The sequence below is a fragment of the Rattus norvegicus genome, chromosome 5 (genome assembly GCF_036323735.1).
Source record: "Rattus norvegicus strain BN/NHsdMcwi chromosome 5, GRCr8, whole genome shotgun sequence".
Taxonomy (NCBI): domain Eukaryota; kingdom Metazoa; phylum Chordata; class Mammalia; order Rodentia; family Muridae; genus Rattus; species Rattus norvegicus.
Window position 1 is genome coordinate 62,273,405 of NC_086023.1, and position 14,841 is coordinate 62,288,245.

The window sequence follows — 14,841 nt, forward strand, 5'->3', positions numbered from 1 at the left end:
AGCTGGTAGCCCGGGGCTAAGGGTAGGTCTGGAGAAGTGAGGTTAGGTTTGCTGCACACACATAGGCAGGCTTCTCTAAGTTACAGAGACTGTGATTAGCCCTATGGGAGCTTCTGACTTAACTCTGAAATGTACTCTAAACCTTTTGATTTGTTCATGGGTTGCAGTGGTTTGTGCCCAGGGCCTACAAGCCAAAGACAAGACAGGATCCAGTGACCCTTATGTGACTGTGCAAGTTGGGAAAACCAAGAAGCGCACTAAGACCATTTTTGGAAATTTGAATCCTGTTTGGGAGGAGAAGTTCCATTTGTAAGTCACAGGGGAGTGGGCACATATGACTGACCTTTCTGGAAATAGCATATTTTAGAAGTGGTATTGCAACTCACTTTTCTGGCTTGAGCTCTAAGACTGGACAAATACTGACACGCTTCACTGGGCCACAGCCATACTTTGAGTTTCTTCTTACAGTCCTTGGTAGTTTACCCAGATGCTTTAGTAATGAGGTCAGTTTATGGCCAGTACTTTTTATAGCACTGGAAAGATCTCCCTACCACCCTGCAACTGCTTCCTAGCCTGCCTAGCAAGTGTTAGGATTTCTCAGGATCGAGGCAAGAATGCCCGTGGAAACCTTGGGTCTGGCGGAATTTCTCTTTTTTCCTGTCCCACATATTCCTCCATTTCCTTTTCCTCACCTCTCTTTCTTTCAACTTTCACTAAAGCCAAGAACTTGGATCAAAGTCTGGAGTTGCCAGATGGCTTTGCCTCACATCCCTACTCCCAAGGTGTAAGATCAGGACTTTGGCTCTGATCTGCTGAGCAGGGTGGCTGTAATAGAGAGCAGGTGTGTAATAGAGAGCAGGGTCTGTGATTCCCCAAGCACTCACAAGGAAAAGGATTGGGATACAGCAAAATTACTCTCCAGCCCAGGCAGCAGTTACTGAGGGAAGCAGCCATTTGTCTGAGAATCTGAACAGTCCTGCTGCCTACTTTCATATGACTACTTTTAAACGAACTGACTCATGATCATCATCGTTTACTCACTATAGATGAACAATTCATTCAGCTCCTATCCTATGTGAGATGCTTTACTTTTTACATAATGCTGTTTATTCAAGAATGAGTGACAGTGTCTGTCCTCTAAAAGCTCATTGTTAATTGATCCATTATTTTTCAGTAGAAGAGTAGTTATGTATAGTATTTTAATGGAAATATCTTGGATGTGAAAATATGTAAGAACAGAGGGAAACAAGCAACAGATTCTGCTTAGTCCTGTTTTGGGGTGAGGGACCAAGATCCAGAGTGGAATCTCTGGGGAGGAGAGCAAGATGGGAGACCTTCTTCCCTACTCCAAAGCAAAAACACCACAGAAGAGAGAGCCATTCAGTAAAGAGTGATAGAAGTTCATAAGCACAGAGTTAGGTGTGTGGGGAATTAGAAAGCTAAGTAGATATGACCTGGTGACCCTACCAGTCATGTAGCATCTTATGACTTCATGTCTTGGGCTCTGAGGAAGGAACTAGCAGTTCTTTCTGGAGTCATGTGGTATCGTTCATTTGGAATTGCTGATAGAGTTAGCTGCATAAGAAGCCAGAATCGACCGTGACTGCTCACTCCCTCCTCATCCCTAAGGACTGAAAGCCTTAATTCACTTGGAATTTGAGTGCCATAGTCTGCTGAATTTTTCTCTTCCTCTTTTGAGTGTGATAGGTGGCCCTTTGGGGTGGACATTGAAGGAAGTAGTGATGCGGCTAGTTCTGCCCGACCTAATCTTCTACCCACTCCTTCCACAGTGAGTGCCACAACTCTTCCGATCGAATTAAGGTACGTGTGTGGGATGAGGATGATGACATCAAATCCAGAGTAAAGCAGCGGCTGAAGCGAGAGTCGGATGATTTCCTTGGCCAAACTATCATTGAAGTTCGAACGCTGAGTGGAGAGATGGATGTCTGGTATAATCTGGGTGAGTAAACTCAACCACGAAATGTTACTGTGATTAGAGACCATTCGGAGAGATCTAGGAAACCTACCAAATCACCAGGCTCCAGGTCATGCTCCTGTATAGACCTGTCTTACCTTTAGTGCTGAAACTGGTGGGCTGGAAAACAGAATGTCAGTGGCTAAAACTCATTCTAGCTTGGACATCCCTCAAGTTTCAGATCTTTTAGTCTTCATCCTAATCCCTATAAGTCTCTGACCACTCCTGTCCTCTCACTTAGTTCAGGGTCATTTATAGAAATGTGGCTACTTGACTTGGTGCCATTTCCCCCTCTTGGATTGACCATCTATATATAGATAGTTCCATTGCTATAAATCCCAAGTCTCTTTTCCTTTGTAGAGAAGAGAACAGACAAGTCAGCTGTCTCAGGGGCTATCCGACTGCAAATCAATGTGGAGATCAAGGGGGAGGAGAAGGTAGCCCCATACCATGTGCAATACACATGTCTCCATGAGGTGAGCAACACTTTGGGAGTGGAGGGCTAGAAGGCAGGGGTGGGCTTTTGACCATAAGTAAGGTTGGCAGGTGGCTGGAGGTCTAGGACCATTTTGTTTTGTTTATTCTTGGCTCATTGTGCTATTCTGGGTAGTCTGAGGGACCAGACCATTCTTTTTGTTCACTGAAAGAACTGAGCAGTGACATGACAGAAAATTTGCTACTGAAATTTTCCGTTATGATGTGCTGTAACACACCTTTCTCTCTGCTCTGTGTTCTGCAGAATCTTTTCCATTACCTCACAGACATTCAGGGCAGTGGAGGAGTCTGGATCCCAGACGCTCGGGGGGACGATGCATGGAAGGTGTACTTTGACGAGACAGCCCAAGAAATTGTGGATGAATTTGCCATGCGCTATGGCATCGAGTCCATATATCAGGCCATGACGTGAGGCTCCCTGGGGTCCTGGGAAGTAGCTAATACTTGGGGTAGCTAATGAAGGCACAGGCATAGTAAACAGGTGCTTAGTAGCCGTAAAGTGCAATGATTTCATACTTTTCCTCTTTGAGCTGGATGGAGCGTCTATGCCCCAAGGCAAAGAAGCATACATTAGAATGGGAATGTATTTGCCGGCATCTCAGGAATGCCTCTCTACCCATCAAGGTCATGGTTAGGAAAGGAAAAAGGTAACAGTGGATCTACAAAGACCCAGGACCAGATATCACAGTCCTAAGCAAACACAACATGTTTTTGCCCATGAACATATGTATGTAACTAACAAGCTGACCTAGATTACCCTGAGAGTCAACAAAGAGTGCACTAAACTGTAGGGAAAATATTTCTCCGTGGGATCAACCAGCACTACTATAAAAGAATTCTTGCCTACTGGGAGAAGTGTCAGTCGGTGATGTTGCCATAGCAATGCACACAGGAATCCATTCTGCATAAGCAGAGGGCGTTGACTGACCTGGCTGTATTTCCACAAACTTTAATTGGGTTCCTACTTGGCTACTGCTGCAATCTGTGAAGAGTCTTTGAGAACAAGGATTCTGTTTTTCAGGCACTTTGCGTGTTTGTCATCCAAGTACATGTGTCCTGGCGTACCAGCCGTGATGAGTACCTTACTGGCCAACATCAATGCGTATTATGCTCACACAACCGCCTCCACTAACGTCTCTGCATCTGACCGCTTTGCCGCCTCCAACTTTGGTGTGAGTGTGACGAAAGACATGCTTCTGAATGCTGTCACTGGATGGCTTGTTGTTTTCTGGCCAGTTGTGTAGAGTTGACTGATGTGCTTGATACTCAGATAGTTGCTACCTTGAAAGACAACCTTTTTCCTTCTAGATAAGATGACTAATAGACAATCCTCTATTGGAAATAGACTCTAGGAAACGATGACCCTACTATGCTTTAGAAGACATTGCTCTGTGGGCCCTCACAACGTTGCATAGTCTTACAGTCATTACTCAGAATGTTACCTGACATAAATTCAGGATAAACAGGATATGACCTCTCATGAAAGTTCTTTCTGTAGGCATAAAATTACATCAGTAATCTTATGTAATCCTCACAGTCTACTGCATCTGTGATCCCTGATTTTTAGAACTTATAATATTTTCGTTGTTATTAGACTTTTTCTGTAGATGAGTTAATCTAATTGATTAAGGCAATCAAGCCCCATTATGTATTGATTTAATCACTATCAATTGATGCATCCAATATAATGAGTTCTGGAAATGTGCTAGCAGCCTTCAGGCATGTGATTCCATATTTAATGATAATTTTCCTATGAAACTATTACATTAGTATATATTTATATTTTAATATTAAAATATACACTAAGGAAAGTTCAGGGAACTTGGTTAAAAGCAAGACTTCTTGCATCTTTCTGACCATTTTTCAAATGCATTACTGTTTTTTCTCCCATCATCACAGATAGACTTTGGCTCTAAAGCTGTTAAGAATGCCTCAGAATAACAGGTAGCAGTGCTGTACGGCTTTGATCCCAGCACTTGAGGGCTATAGAGTGATTTCTAGGGCAGCCAGGGCTATAAAAAGAAACCCTTTCTTGAAACCCACCCCGATGCCACCCCACACACAAAGAATTACCAAGAGGCTCCTTGCCACCAAGGTGACAGGAAGAGGTGGAGGCCCAGTCTCTATCCTATCCCCTTCCCACAGGCCCCCAGGCTAGAGAGACTTCAGTTGGGCATGGACTGACTTTGCTGAATGCACATGTGGGAGAGTGGGGCTTGGGGCTAAGGCAAGGGCCTGGGATGGAATGAGAAAGATTCAGAATATTTTAGTATGTGCAGGGAAAGTGTCCTTAGGGGACAGAACTTGAGAGCTTGGGAGTGTCCCTGATGAAAGCCATGATGGCAAAATGTAGGTAGCTGGAAGCAGGTGTTAAGTGTCCACTGCTTTTGTCCATGTGTGTGCCTGGCTCCCCAGCCCCACTTTGGGCTAACAGCTGCTCATTTAAGGGTTTGGTTGTGTGCTCTGTCCCCAGCCCTTCCAAGGTACTTACTACCTGAAAGGAAGCTGGAAGGACTTCTAAGGGACATTGAAGGCTATGGCTCTAAGTAACTACTGAAGACCATACTTGGCCTCTGTAGCCTCTGAGTCCCACATCACCCAACACTGACAATTCCAGACCTCTCTTCCTTGTGAGCCATTTGGGCTTGTCAGACCAAGGATAAATCAGCCAGATGACCCTCACCCTAGGCCTCCCCAGACTCTACTGCTAGGGTTGGGAAGAGCAGAGCAGCCCTGCATCCTTTGTTCATTGGACCTGCTCTATAGGTAGGGGCCTCAGACCCACAGGTTAGTTAGTGCTCAAGGACATCCGTTCCCCAGCTCTATTCAAGCATGTCACTTATTTCTTACCATGCTCTTTCATGCCTCGAGGGTTTTGATCACCCTTCTAGATATGGTATGAAGAATCTGTGCAGACTGTTAAAACTTCAGTTCATCAATAAGTGTTTTGTTTAAAGCTCAAAAAAAAAAAATGCCCCAAGAGAAGTCCCGAGATCTCAGACTCAGGAACAAGTTGGATAAAGTGTTTGGATTTCTTTTTGCTGACTAAGATGAATTAAGGTCCCAAACAGAGAGGGATGCAATCACTGGTCACATTGTGTATTTAGAAAGAGATTTCCCCAGGGACATGCCAGTGTAAAAAGGTTCCTATTTCAAGAGAGTGCTGCTAAAAAGATTTTAACAGGGTTCATCTCAACCATTTTCCTTTATATTGATTTTCCCATGAACAGAGATTGGAAAAGATGTGTTACCAACCAAATGTTCCCTCCCACTCTTTCTCCTTGTCCATAGTAGTTCTGTTTCTACTGTAGTTGAGGGGGCTCAGAAACAGATTGGTTCTCTTTCCTATTTCTTTCTCACCCTCAGAAAGAAAGATTTGTAAAACTGCTGGACCAGCTACACAACTCACTGAGGATAGACCTGTCTACATACAGGGTAAGTGAAGGCTTGGTATGGGAGAGTAATGGGTAATATCAAACTCAATCTGAAAGATGTAGGCACATCTTAGCTAGAAGCATGAAAGGCATGGAAACGGTCTGTGTCGTTATACCCACCTGGATGGGCAGTGCCATTAACACCCATGGTCCTCTGACTTCATTGCCGTGTACAAGTAGCAGGTACAGCTGCTTTTAGTGGACAGGTGGCTTTCCAACCCTAGTCCTACCATCCTAGCCAACTTTATAATAGCATAATCTTTGCCAGAGCCTCCCTTAAAAATATTACATACTCAGCCATATTCATTCATTCATTCATTCATCCTTCCTTCCCTCCTTCCTTCCCTCCTTCCTTCCTTCCCTCCTTCCTTCCTTTCCTTCCTTCCTTCCTTCCTTCCCTCCTTTCCATCCTTCCTTCCTTCCTTCCTTCCTTCCTTCCTTCCTTCCTTCCTTCCTTCCTTCCTTCTGCTCTTCTCAGTTCCCAAGAGAGGTATGACTCTTTGGGTAGTGGAAGAAAGAGTAGCCTGTCTTGAACAAGTAAAGTGTGTTAGTGTTGTATGTTTTTCTGGTACAGGAGGAAATAGATGTAGGGGAGTGGGTACCTGGGATGGCTCGGGATGAAAAAGTGGACAGCTTCTCAGCTCCTTCTAAGTTAGGTTTTCTTACACTGGCTTTGTCACTTAAAATGTCACACCTCCCCACAGCAGGCAGTCCACACACCTTAGAGAATGAGTACAAGAGCAGCCTCCACCTTAGCAGCGTGAGGCTTTGGTTATCTCTGCTCTCCTTATCCTCCATTGGTTAATAATGGAGAAATAACTACATGCTGTCTTTGGCACTAGTAGCCATCTGTAGGCGTAAAGCTGATGGGGTGGAGAAAAGCTCAGTCTTCCCCTTCATCTCTCCATGGCATTTCCTCCTAAAACTTATGTCAAAGAGAATAATTTATGACATGCAGGGGAGCTGTAAGGAATTCACCTCAGAGACTGTGCTCAGGACTCTGCCATCTGCTGGCTCCAGAACACTGGAGTTTCAGTGTTGACTGAAAGTTCTGGATCTGTGTGGTCTAGTGTGTGTCTTCATTTGTATCCATGATATACAGTAAGATTACAGCTTCCCAAGTACTGACTGGGTGTAAGAAGCCTCACTTAAGGAGGGACGGAGGTAGAGAGAGAGGCAGGGACTACTGTATCTATGTTCTTTGGAATAAATGCCCACACAATCATGGGAAGCAGGTCTGGGGAGAAGTGTGGCTCTCTGGGATGTGAAGTGCTCATCTTGGCACTGGGTAAGGACCTGCCTGCTTCCGAAGGGAGGACAGAGGACCCAGTGATGTAGGTGGCTCCGCTACAGAAAATCCCAGTGGCAGGGCAGCAGCTAGGGGAATGTTGGTCTCATTACTTTGGCCAGTAAAGGTTTTGTGTTCCTCTGCTCCTTTCCTCACATTTGCTTGATTTGTAACAGAATAACTTTCCTGCTGGGAGCCCTGAGCGGCTCCAGGATTTAAAATCTACAGTGGACTTGCTGACCAGCATTACTTTCTTCAGGATGAAGGTAAGGGTGGCCAGGGCTGGTCAGTGCTGGGCGGAGGACTTGGCCATAGAAACGCGGAGCATAAGAGTCTGGCTACAGTTTCCATTTCCAAACATGGCTGTCCCCTGGGCTACTTCTAGGAGTGTGCAATCCGTAGATAATGAGGAAGGCAGATCTCCTCACCAGCTACCCTGCTTGTAGCTGGTGTTCATGAGTTTCTCACGGGATACCCGACAGCCACAGCTCAAAGGGCAAGAGGCTTCTTTTAGATTCCAGTTCTCAGGATACCGTCCAGGGCAGGAATGAACAGCACAGGGGCTTAGCCCAGGACAGGGAGGACTTGCTGCTTTTGCTCCTCACATCCTGGTGGAACAGGAAACAGAGCAGAGCAGGGAACAGGGCCACATTAACCCTCAAAGGCCTGCTCCTAGTGATCTGTGTCTGCTATCTCGACAGCATGTCCCAGACGTTCCCAAACAGTATCTTTACATTCTCAAAGCATTGGGACATGTTTTTCATTCAAACAATAACACCGGGCAAGGTTTGAGGACTTGAAAAAGTGAACTAAATCTGGAGTAGATTTGCAGGGATAATGGGCGGATATCCCACCTAGGTGCACAGAACCCCTGGCCTATATTTCTTCTGTTACCTGGCAGGTGCAAGAACTTCAGAGCCCCCCAAGAGCCAGCCAGGTGGTAAAGGACTGTGTGAAGGCCTGCTTGAACTCTACATATGAATACATCTTCAACAACTGCCATGACCTCTACAGTCACCAATACCAGCTGGTAAGAGGCTTGGAGTCAGTGAGGCCAGCTGACAGAAGCTCTTGGGAGCCTCACCTTTACTTTACTGGAAATTCATGGTGGAAAGGAGCTCAAAACAAAGTCCTTTATGTTCTCAAAGACGGGCGAGTTGTCGACTGTGGGCTGTTTGTCTCATAGCCTAGATGTCTGTGAACTGACCAAGTACAGCAGATGGATACCTGAGCTGAACAGGAATGGCTGTGATAAATTTTGCTTTGAGCAGTTTGGTGGCTCAATTTGTGTGGAATTCTCAGACCATCCCAGCATCTTTCTTTTACCTTTAACCTTTACTACCTCAAGGTTAATTTTGATCAGATGTGTTTGGACTCACATAAGTTCTGTGCTGCCTTCCTCTGAGTCTGTATCTGTCCCTGAGCTCCTGGCATGAACATGAACTTTTCCCTGTGGTGACTCATTCTCCAGTTCAGTCTTCTGAGATTCACTGATTGACGCTCGAGGCTGAGCCAACTTATCTGTTCTAGGTTAGATTCTAACTCAGGGCTGGAAACTTAGCTCATTTTCCTTTAAACAGATTATTACATTTACCTGATTGTCTGTGTAGTGTATGTGTGTGCACATACACACATGGGAGTCAGATGTGTGCACATACACACATGGGAGTCAGATGTGTGCATCACACACATGGGAGTCAGGAGAATACTTGTAAGAACTGGTTCTCTCTTATTATATTAGTCTCAGGGATTGAACTCAGGTCATCAGACTTGGTGCAGGGTATCTTTACCGGCTGAGCCACTTCTCCCATCCCATCTTTCTGGTTGCTTCCAACTATATAACTCCTCTGCCAACAATGTAAAAGTCAGGACCTCTTTTAGTTCCAATAACTCAATTACAGTTATGTCTTGCTAACTATGCTTTTGCAGATTCACTTTCCTTCAGTGCAGTAAACACACACGGTCCAGCAAGTGTACATATGTGTATGTATATATGTGTGAATGGATGTATGTGTGTGTGTGTGTATGTATACACACACACACACACACACACATATATATGTGTGTGTGTGTGTGTATATATATATATATGTATATATATATATATATATATATATATATATATATATATATATATATAATGTTCCAGGCCAGGTCTGAGAGAAGCCTCAAGTGCTCCCTGAAGAACTCCCCAGTCTCACACGCATGCATATTTATTCACCCAATGTAGTCTTTTAGAACTGTTTTGAGAAAGGCATAAGAGTGAAGAGATTCCAAGGAGGAAGAATTCAGTCTTGATTCAACAATGGAAAAAATTACATAAAAGAAGAGAGATAGATCTTGAAAGGCAGTAGGACCAAATGATGGAAATTTATTGAACACCCATATATCCAACCTTCCTTAGAGGACCTTAGTGAAGATCTAACACAGTGGTTCTCAATGTAAAGGACCTTTTCACAGGAGTCACCTAAGATCACTGGAAAACACAAATATTTACATTATGATTAATAACAGTAGCAAAATTACAGTTATGAAGTAGTAAAATAATTTTATGGTTGGGGTTACCACACATGAAGAACTGTATTAAAGGATTGCAGCATTAGGAAGGTTGAGAACCACAGGTCTAAGATCTTTTTTCACGCTGCCTTCTCTCATTCTAAATGTTCTTTTTATGCCAGCCATATATTTAAGGCTTCCCCATTTAAAGGTTTTATAAACTCTTCCACTGGTTTTGATCTCCATGGGAGCTTTCTCTGGGGCCTTTGTTTAGTTTGTGGTACATTTTGGATTCCTCTGTCATTCATCTATGGATTCTCTTTGGCTAGGGAAAGATAATGTTCTCAGCTTCAATCTCCCAACCATACAGACATTTTAATATCTGATCTCTCTGCCCAAGCATAATAATGAACAAAACTCTGAAGAAGGCTGCAAATGCTCCAGGGACTTGGCTTTAGTCTTTTTATTTTGCTATCTATTTTGTACTTTCTCTGAATCCCATTTTATGCACTCGAATAAACTCTTAGAGTTTCTGTTCATTTGCATATCAATGAATAAAAACCCCATATTTCTCCCACTAGTTCGTATTTCCTCTACGAGTCCTCAGTCAGAGGGCATTCACCCACCTATTCACTTAACACGTGAAGTGTTAGAATGCAACATCAAGTGAAACACAGCTCTGCCTTGGGAGAAATTATTATTTGGTAGAAATGAGGGCAAATTACTGCATTCGTCATTTTTTGATGTTTTATTATATATTATTATAGTATTAAATATCTGGTATGCTAATAGCAGAAATTCATAGACTGTTCTGGGAGCCCAGGGGACAACCAGGAGTGCCAGGGACAACTTTGCAGAAGTAAAGGTTCTGGCTGGATTTGAGGAAGGTGTAGTAGAGCTGATATCCGGACAGGAGCTAAGGGGAAGAAAGGGGGAAATGAGTATTTGGAGGCACAGAATTGTTCATGCACATATTAATTTAAGGAGTCCTAAGCAGCTTTATTCAGGTGTCTGTAACCTCCGATTCCAGAGCTCATCTATTGTGATATCAAATCTTACCTCTGGGACAGAGGTCAAGTCATGGAACCTCACTGTGCTTCAGTCTCCTCATCCAGAGCATGAGAAACTAGTAACTTGCACTCAAGAATCATGAAGATGACATGAGATAGTGTGTGCAAAGCCTTTAGCACCTGCCAGGCACCACAGTGAGCATATATAGTGCAAACGAGAACTGGGAAGATATGGAGTGGAGAGAGAAGGGAGCATTCAGTCTAAAGGCTGTTGTGTTAGATGAAGAAGTCTAACTTAACTGAGGACCAGGAAGAGTTCTGAGATTCTGCACAGAGAAATCACTGGCAGCTCCCTGGAGGATGCAGTGGGCTGGAGCTCAAAGGCCAAAGGTGTCTTTTGAATTAGTCTTTGCTGGGATAGTGGCAGAAAAACTAAAAGAAAAAGATGCATATGAGTGATATTGAAGTCCATTCAATAACATATGGATTCAGGCCTGGTCTCTGCTGGCTTCTCGTTGATGCAGGCTCATTAGGGGATTTTGGAGACTGCAGTAGCATGTAGTGGTCACATAAAAGTTCCATGTTTGCCTCTGTTCCTTTGAGAAAGAATGTCCATTCCAGTCTCTGTAGTGGTCATAAGTTGTCTTTGTCTGGGGTCTAAATGTGAGCGACTGTTTTTTCCTGAGACTCCTTGCTATGTTCCTTTGTGTCCTTCTAGGCTAATTCCACATAGGCAAGTAACTTTCCATCCCATGCCAGCTGCCAAGGGGGCCAAAGGAGTCCAGCCCCTACTGAAAGTTAGGTCTAACTGCACATAGCATTTGTCCTGCTCAGCTTGAAGGAGCTTCTTAGAGTTGAATGTGTGCTGTGTAAAATGTGGATCTAGAGGCGGACATCTAAAAATGGAAGGCTGCCTGGGGGTAGGCGGATCTTACAGAAGCAGACCTGTTAGTGAGGCTAGAGGATGCTCATTTCAGCCATGTAACTAAGAAAGGGAGCACGAGTGCCTTTAAATCTCTTAGATTGTCCAAGCTCACCGGAAGAGAGCCCCAGAGCTGAGGATAGCAGTTCTCAGTGGTTGAAGGGTCTCCCAGTAGTCACCCCTCTTATAGAACAGAGGCAGACTGGAAGGCATGGGCCAGAAGAGGAAGTGTCCCTGACTTTCAAGTAGCAGGCATGGTGAAGAAAAGAGGAAAAGGGAGAGACTTTTCAGTACTGTTGTGACTAGCTCCCTTTCTCCATGCCCCACCCCCACCCCTGACCACGAAGCAGGAACAACCACTAGAGGAACCAGGGCCCAGCATTCGGAACTTGGATTTCTGGCCCAAACTTATCACACTGATTGTGTCAATCATAGAGGAGGATAAGAATTCCTACACACCTGTTCTGAACCAGTGAGTATCTCCCTACTGGGCTCTGTCTGGTTAGTGATTGATCTGTCCATCTAACAGCCTCTCTCTTTCCTATCTCTGTATGTTTGCAGTGCCACCTCTTCCAACTGTCCGTCCATCTGTCCCTCTGTCCTTTGTATCTGTCTGGGTAACTGTTTCTGGAGACAGGTGTGGAAATAAAGGGGGGCCCTATACAGAATGGGATAGCCTCTCCAGAGAGAAAGGCTTCTGGGACTGGGACTGTTAGGGAAGCCCCAGGGGATCCGAGACTGTGTGTGCATGTGCCTGTCCACAGTGAAAAAAGCTGACCTCTTAAGGCCAGCCCCCTGCTCTTTCTCCTGCAGCTTACTTATCCTGAGCCTACCCTTCGGCCTCAACCCTCCTCAGGGATCCAATGCCTTGTCTGTACCTTCTGGGCATTCTGTCCTTTGGGTTCATCTTAGTTAATATAGTCCCCTCTCCGTCATTTACTCTCCTATTGGTCCCTAGGCCCCTTTTCTCCAGACTCAGTCTAGTCCTGTTCCCTAGGATTCTTCTTCTCTTCATTATGTCCTGTGAGAATTAGGCACTTTGGGATAAATAAAACCAAGTAGCTCTTGCCTTGATGTTTACCATGTTTTTTTTCCCATCTCTCAGGTTTCCTCAGGAGTTGAATGTAGGAAAAGTCAGTGCAGAAGTGATGTGGCACCTGTTTGCTCAAGACATGAAATATGCACTGGAGGGTAAGGGTCTGCCACACTCCATCCATCTCATAAGCTCTCTCTTTCCCTTCCCAGAAAACTTCATGTTCTTGGTAAACAGTGTATGTAGTAAGAAACTAGAGGGCTTCTAGCCATGGTGGCAGGTAAGCTATGGGAGGCATAGGATGGACAAAGCTGTAGTCAAAAGAGCCAAACAGAAACAAAGGGTGTGCAGATGTGGTCTCTCCTCCAGCTTTACAACTGTACCCATGCAGGACCTTTCCAGCCCAGAGAACAGCTTCACCCACGGGGAGGTTTTCACTAGGCTTGCCTGCTAGTGTAATCTTTATAATAAAGTTTTGAAGAACAAGAGAAGCTTAAATATCCAGAGATGTCATTATTTTCCTATCCTTATGGCCTGGCTTTCTTTGAAACCTACTCAGCAAGCTACTTCCCTCAGCCTGTAGAGCAGAGCAGAAGTCTCCTCACTTTGTTCATTCAGCTTGCACCGTTCTCCACTTCTCACCTTCACAAAGATAGCACTTTCCACCTATGTCAAACTCTCATCTGCTCCCATCTGTGCACACCAGTCTAGCTGCTGCTCCTGTTGTCTATGTTAGTCTAGCTCCTCAGTCTGGGAAAGTGGATCTAGAAGGAAAAGGAGCCATCTGGGACAAACTCAAGGCAAAGTCTGTGCTCTACTTGGTGAAGGGGAAACATGGCTTACTCTCAGACTCCTAAGCCTGTGAGGTTTAGAATCAGTTATTCTTGAGGTTGAAAGACACTTCGAAGGTCTGAACGAAATTGTTAGAGCCAGACCACATGTGTGATTTGCATTGTGTAAGACAGCTCTTGAGCAGTGGCTGAGTCTTGCTTACTTTGGGCAATGTAATACACGCATTGGTTGAAAGATTCATACAGGTTTTGCCTGACACTTACCAACCTTGATGGGAAGTTTGATGCCAATTCTTGATGAACATCTGTGGCGGGTTTAACAGAAAAAGTAAATACCTCTGAAAAATGAACCAGCTCACAAGATAAGTAGTGTAAGGTGGAGTGTAAGGGTGTTTTACGAGTTAAGGGGAAGCCCACGTGTCAGGCTCTGAGACTTTTACCTGGTACGAGCAAAGTCAGCTTGCTTTTCCAGCCATTTAATTTTGTGGGTTCCCATTTTCTCATCTACACACTTGGAGCAGCAGTGGCATCCGTTTCTTGAGCTGATACGGTAACTGAAGTGCAGGAAGCACAGCTAGCAAACTTCTCAGCTCTGCGGAAAGCATAACTATTAGGAGCAAGAAGGAGCCGCCATTCTGCTGTGTAAAGAGAAGGCCCGCACACAGTGAAAGGTTGCTTGCTGATGTAAGAATGAGGGAGAGACTTACAATAGCAGGGAGGTGGGGTTGGAAGAATCGGTGGTGATAGATGCTTGGTGAGAGAATAGAACAAGGACTGCTGGTTCTCAGAATATGAAGGACAGCTGAAGAGAAAGAGGCCAGGAACTTAGATGGGAAGAGGACAGCACTGACCCTGATTATAGAAGGAAAGTTGAAAATTCTGCCCTTAACTAGGGATGGCAGAGAGAAGGCTGGAGCACAAGGGTGGTGAGTTCAAGGCCAGCCTAGGATATCTATTGAGTTCCAGGCCATTCCTGGGCAATTTAGTGATTGACGAATGCAGCTATGTAATTACCCTCTCACTTAAAATATGAAGAGAAAGTTCTTTCCTGCTTCTTTGCAGTAGACCCCATCCACACTCACCATTTATTGAGTATTTTCTTTCTGTCAGGCACTATGCTACCTGTTGAATACTCACTAAGGCAGAGCCTTGACTCTTGAGAAGCTCACAGGCCAGTCTAGAAAACAGATTTATAAATTGGTGGTTATAATACAAAGTTCTCAATGCCACAAAAAGAATGAGTATAGGGTGCTGAGAACATTAAAGAGAACCATGTAACAGGGTTTGCAAGACCTAAGATCTACAAAGCAAAAGCCAAAGTGTGAGAGGACATTGTTACTGAGGAGAGACAGTGGTAACGACAGCAAAGAGAACACAGAACACTGGTGCCCTAGCTC

General features: G+C 44.6%; 1 protein-coding gene across 15 annotated transcripts in view; it reads left to right on the top strand.

Moving 5' to 3' along the window:
- Unc13b (unc-13 homolog B) overlaps positions 1-14,841 on the top strand; it is a 215,076-nt gene that overhangs the window by 188,596 nt on the left and 11,639 nt on the right. For 12 of the 15 annotated variants that reach the window (XM_039110717.2, XM_039110722.2, XM_063288364.1 and 9 more), the window contains 10 exons: positions 168-309; positions 1,791-1,960; positions 2,336-2,451; positions 2,715-2,878; positions 3,492-3,642; positions 5,837-5,905; positions 7,369-7,458; positions 8,094-8,222; positions 11,968-12,092; positions 12,726-12,811. In XM_039110717.2, coding sequence (XP_038966645.1) covers positions 168-309; positions 1,791-1,960; positions 2,336-2,451; positions 2,715-2,878; positions 3,492-3,642; positions 5,837-5,905; positions 7,369-7,458; positions 8,094-8,222; positions 11,968-12,092; positions 12,726-12,811 — 1,242 coding nt within the window. The remainder of the gene's footprint in view (positions 1-167; positions 310-1,790; positions 1,961-2,335; positions 2,452-2,714; positions 2,879-3,491; positions 3,643-5,836; positions 5,906-7,368; positions 7,459-8,093; positions 8,223-11,967; positions 12,093-12,725; positions 12,812-14,841) is intronic. The other 3 variants (XM_063288360.1, XM_039110723.2, XM_063288359.1) reach the window with 1 other exon arrangement.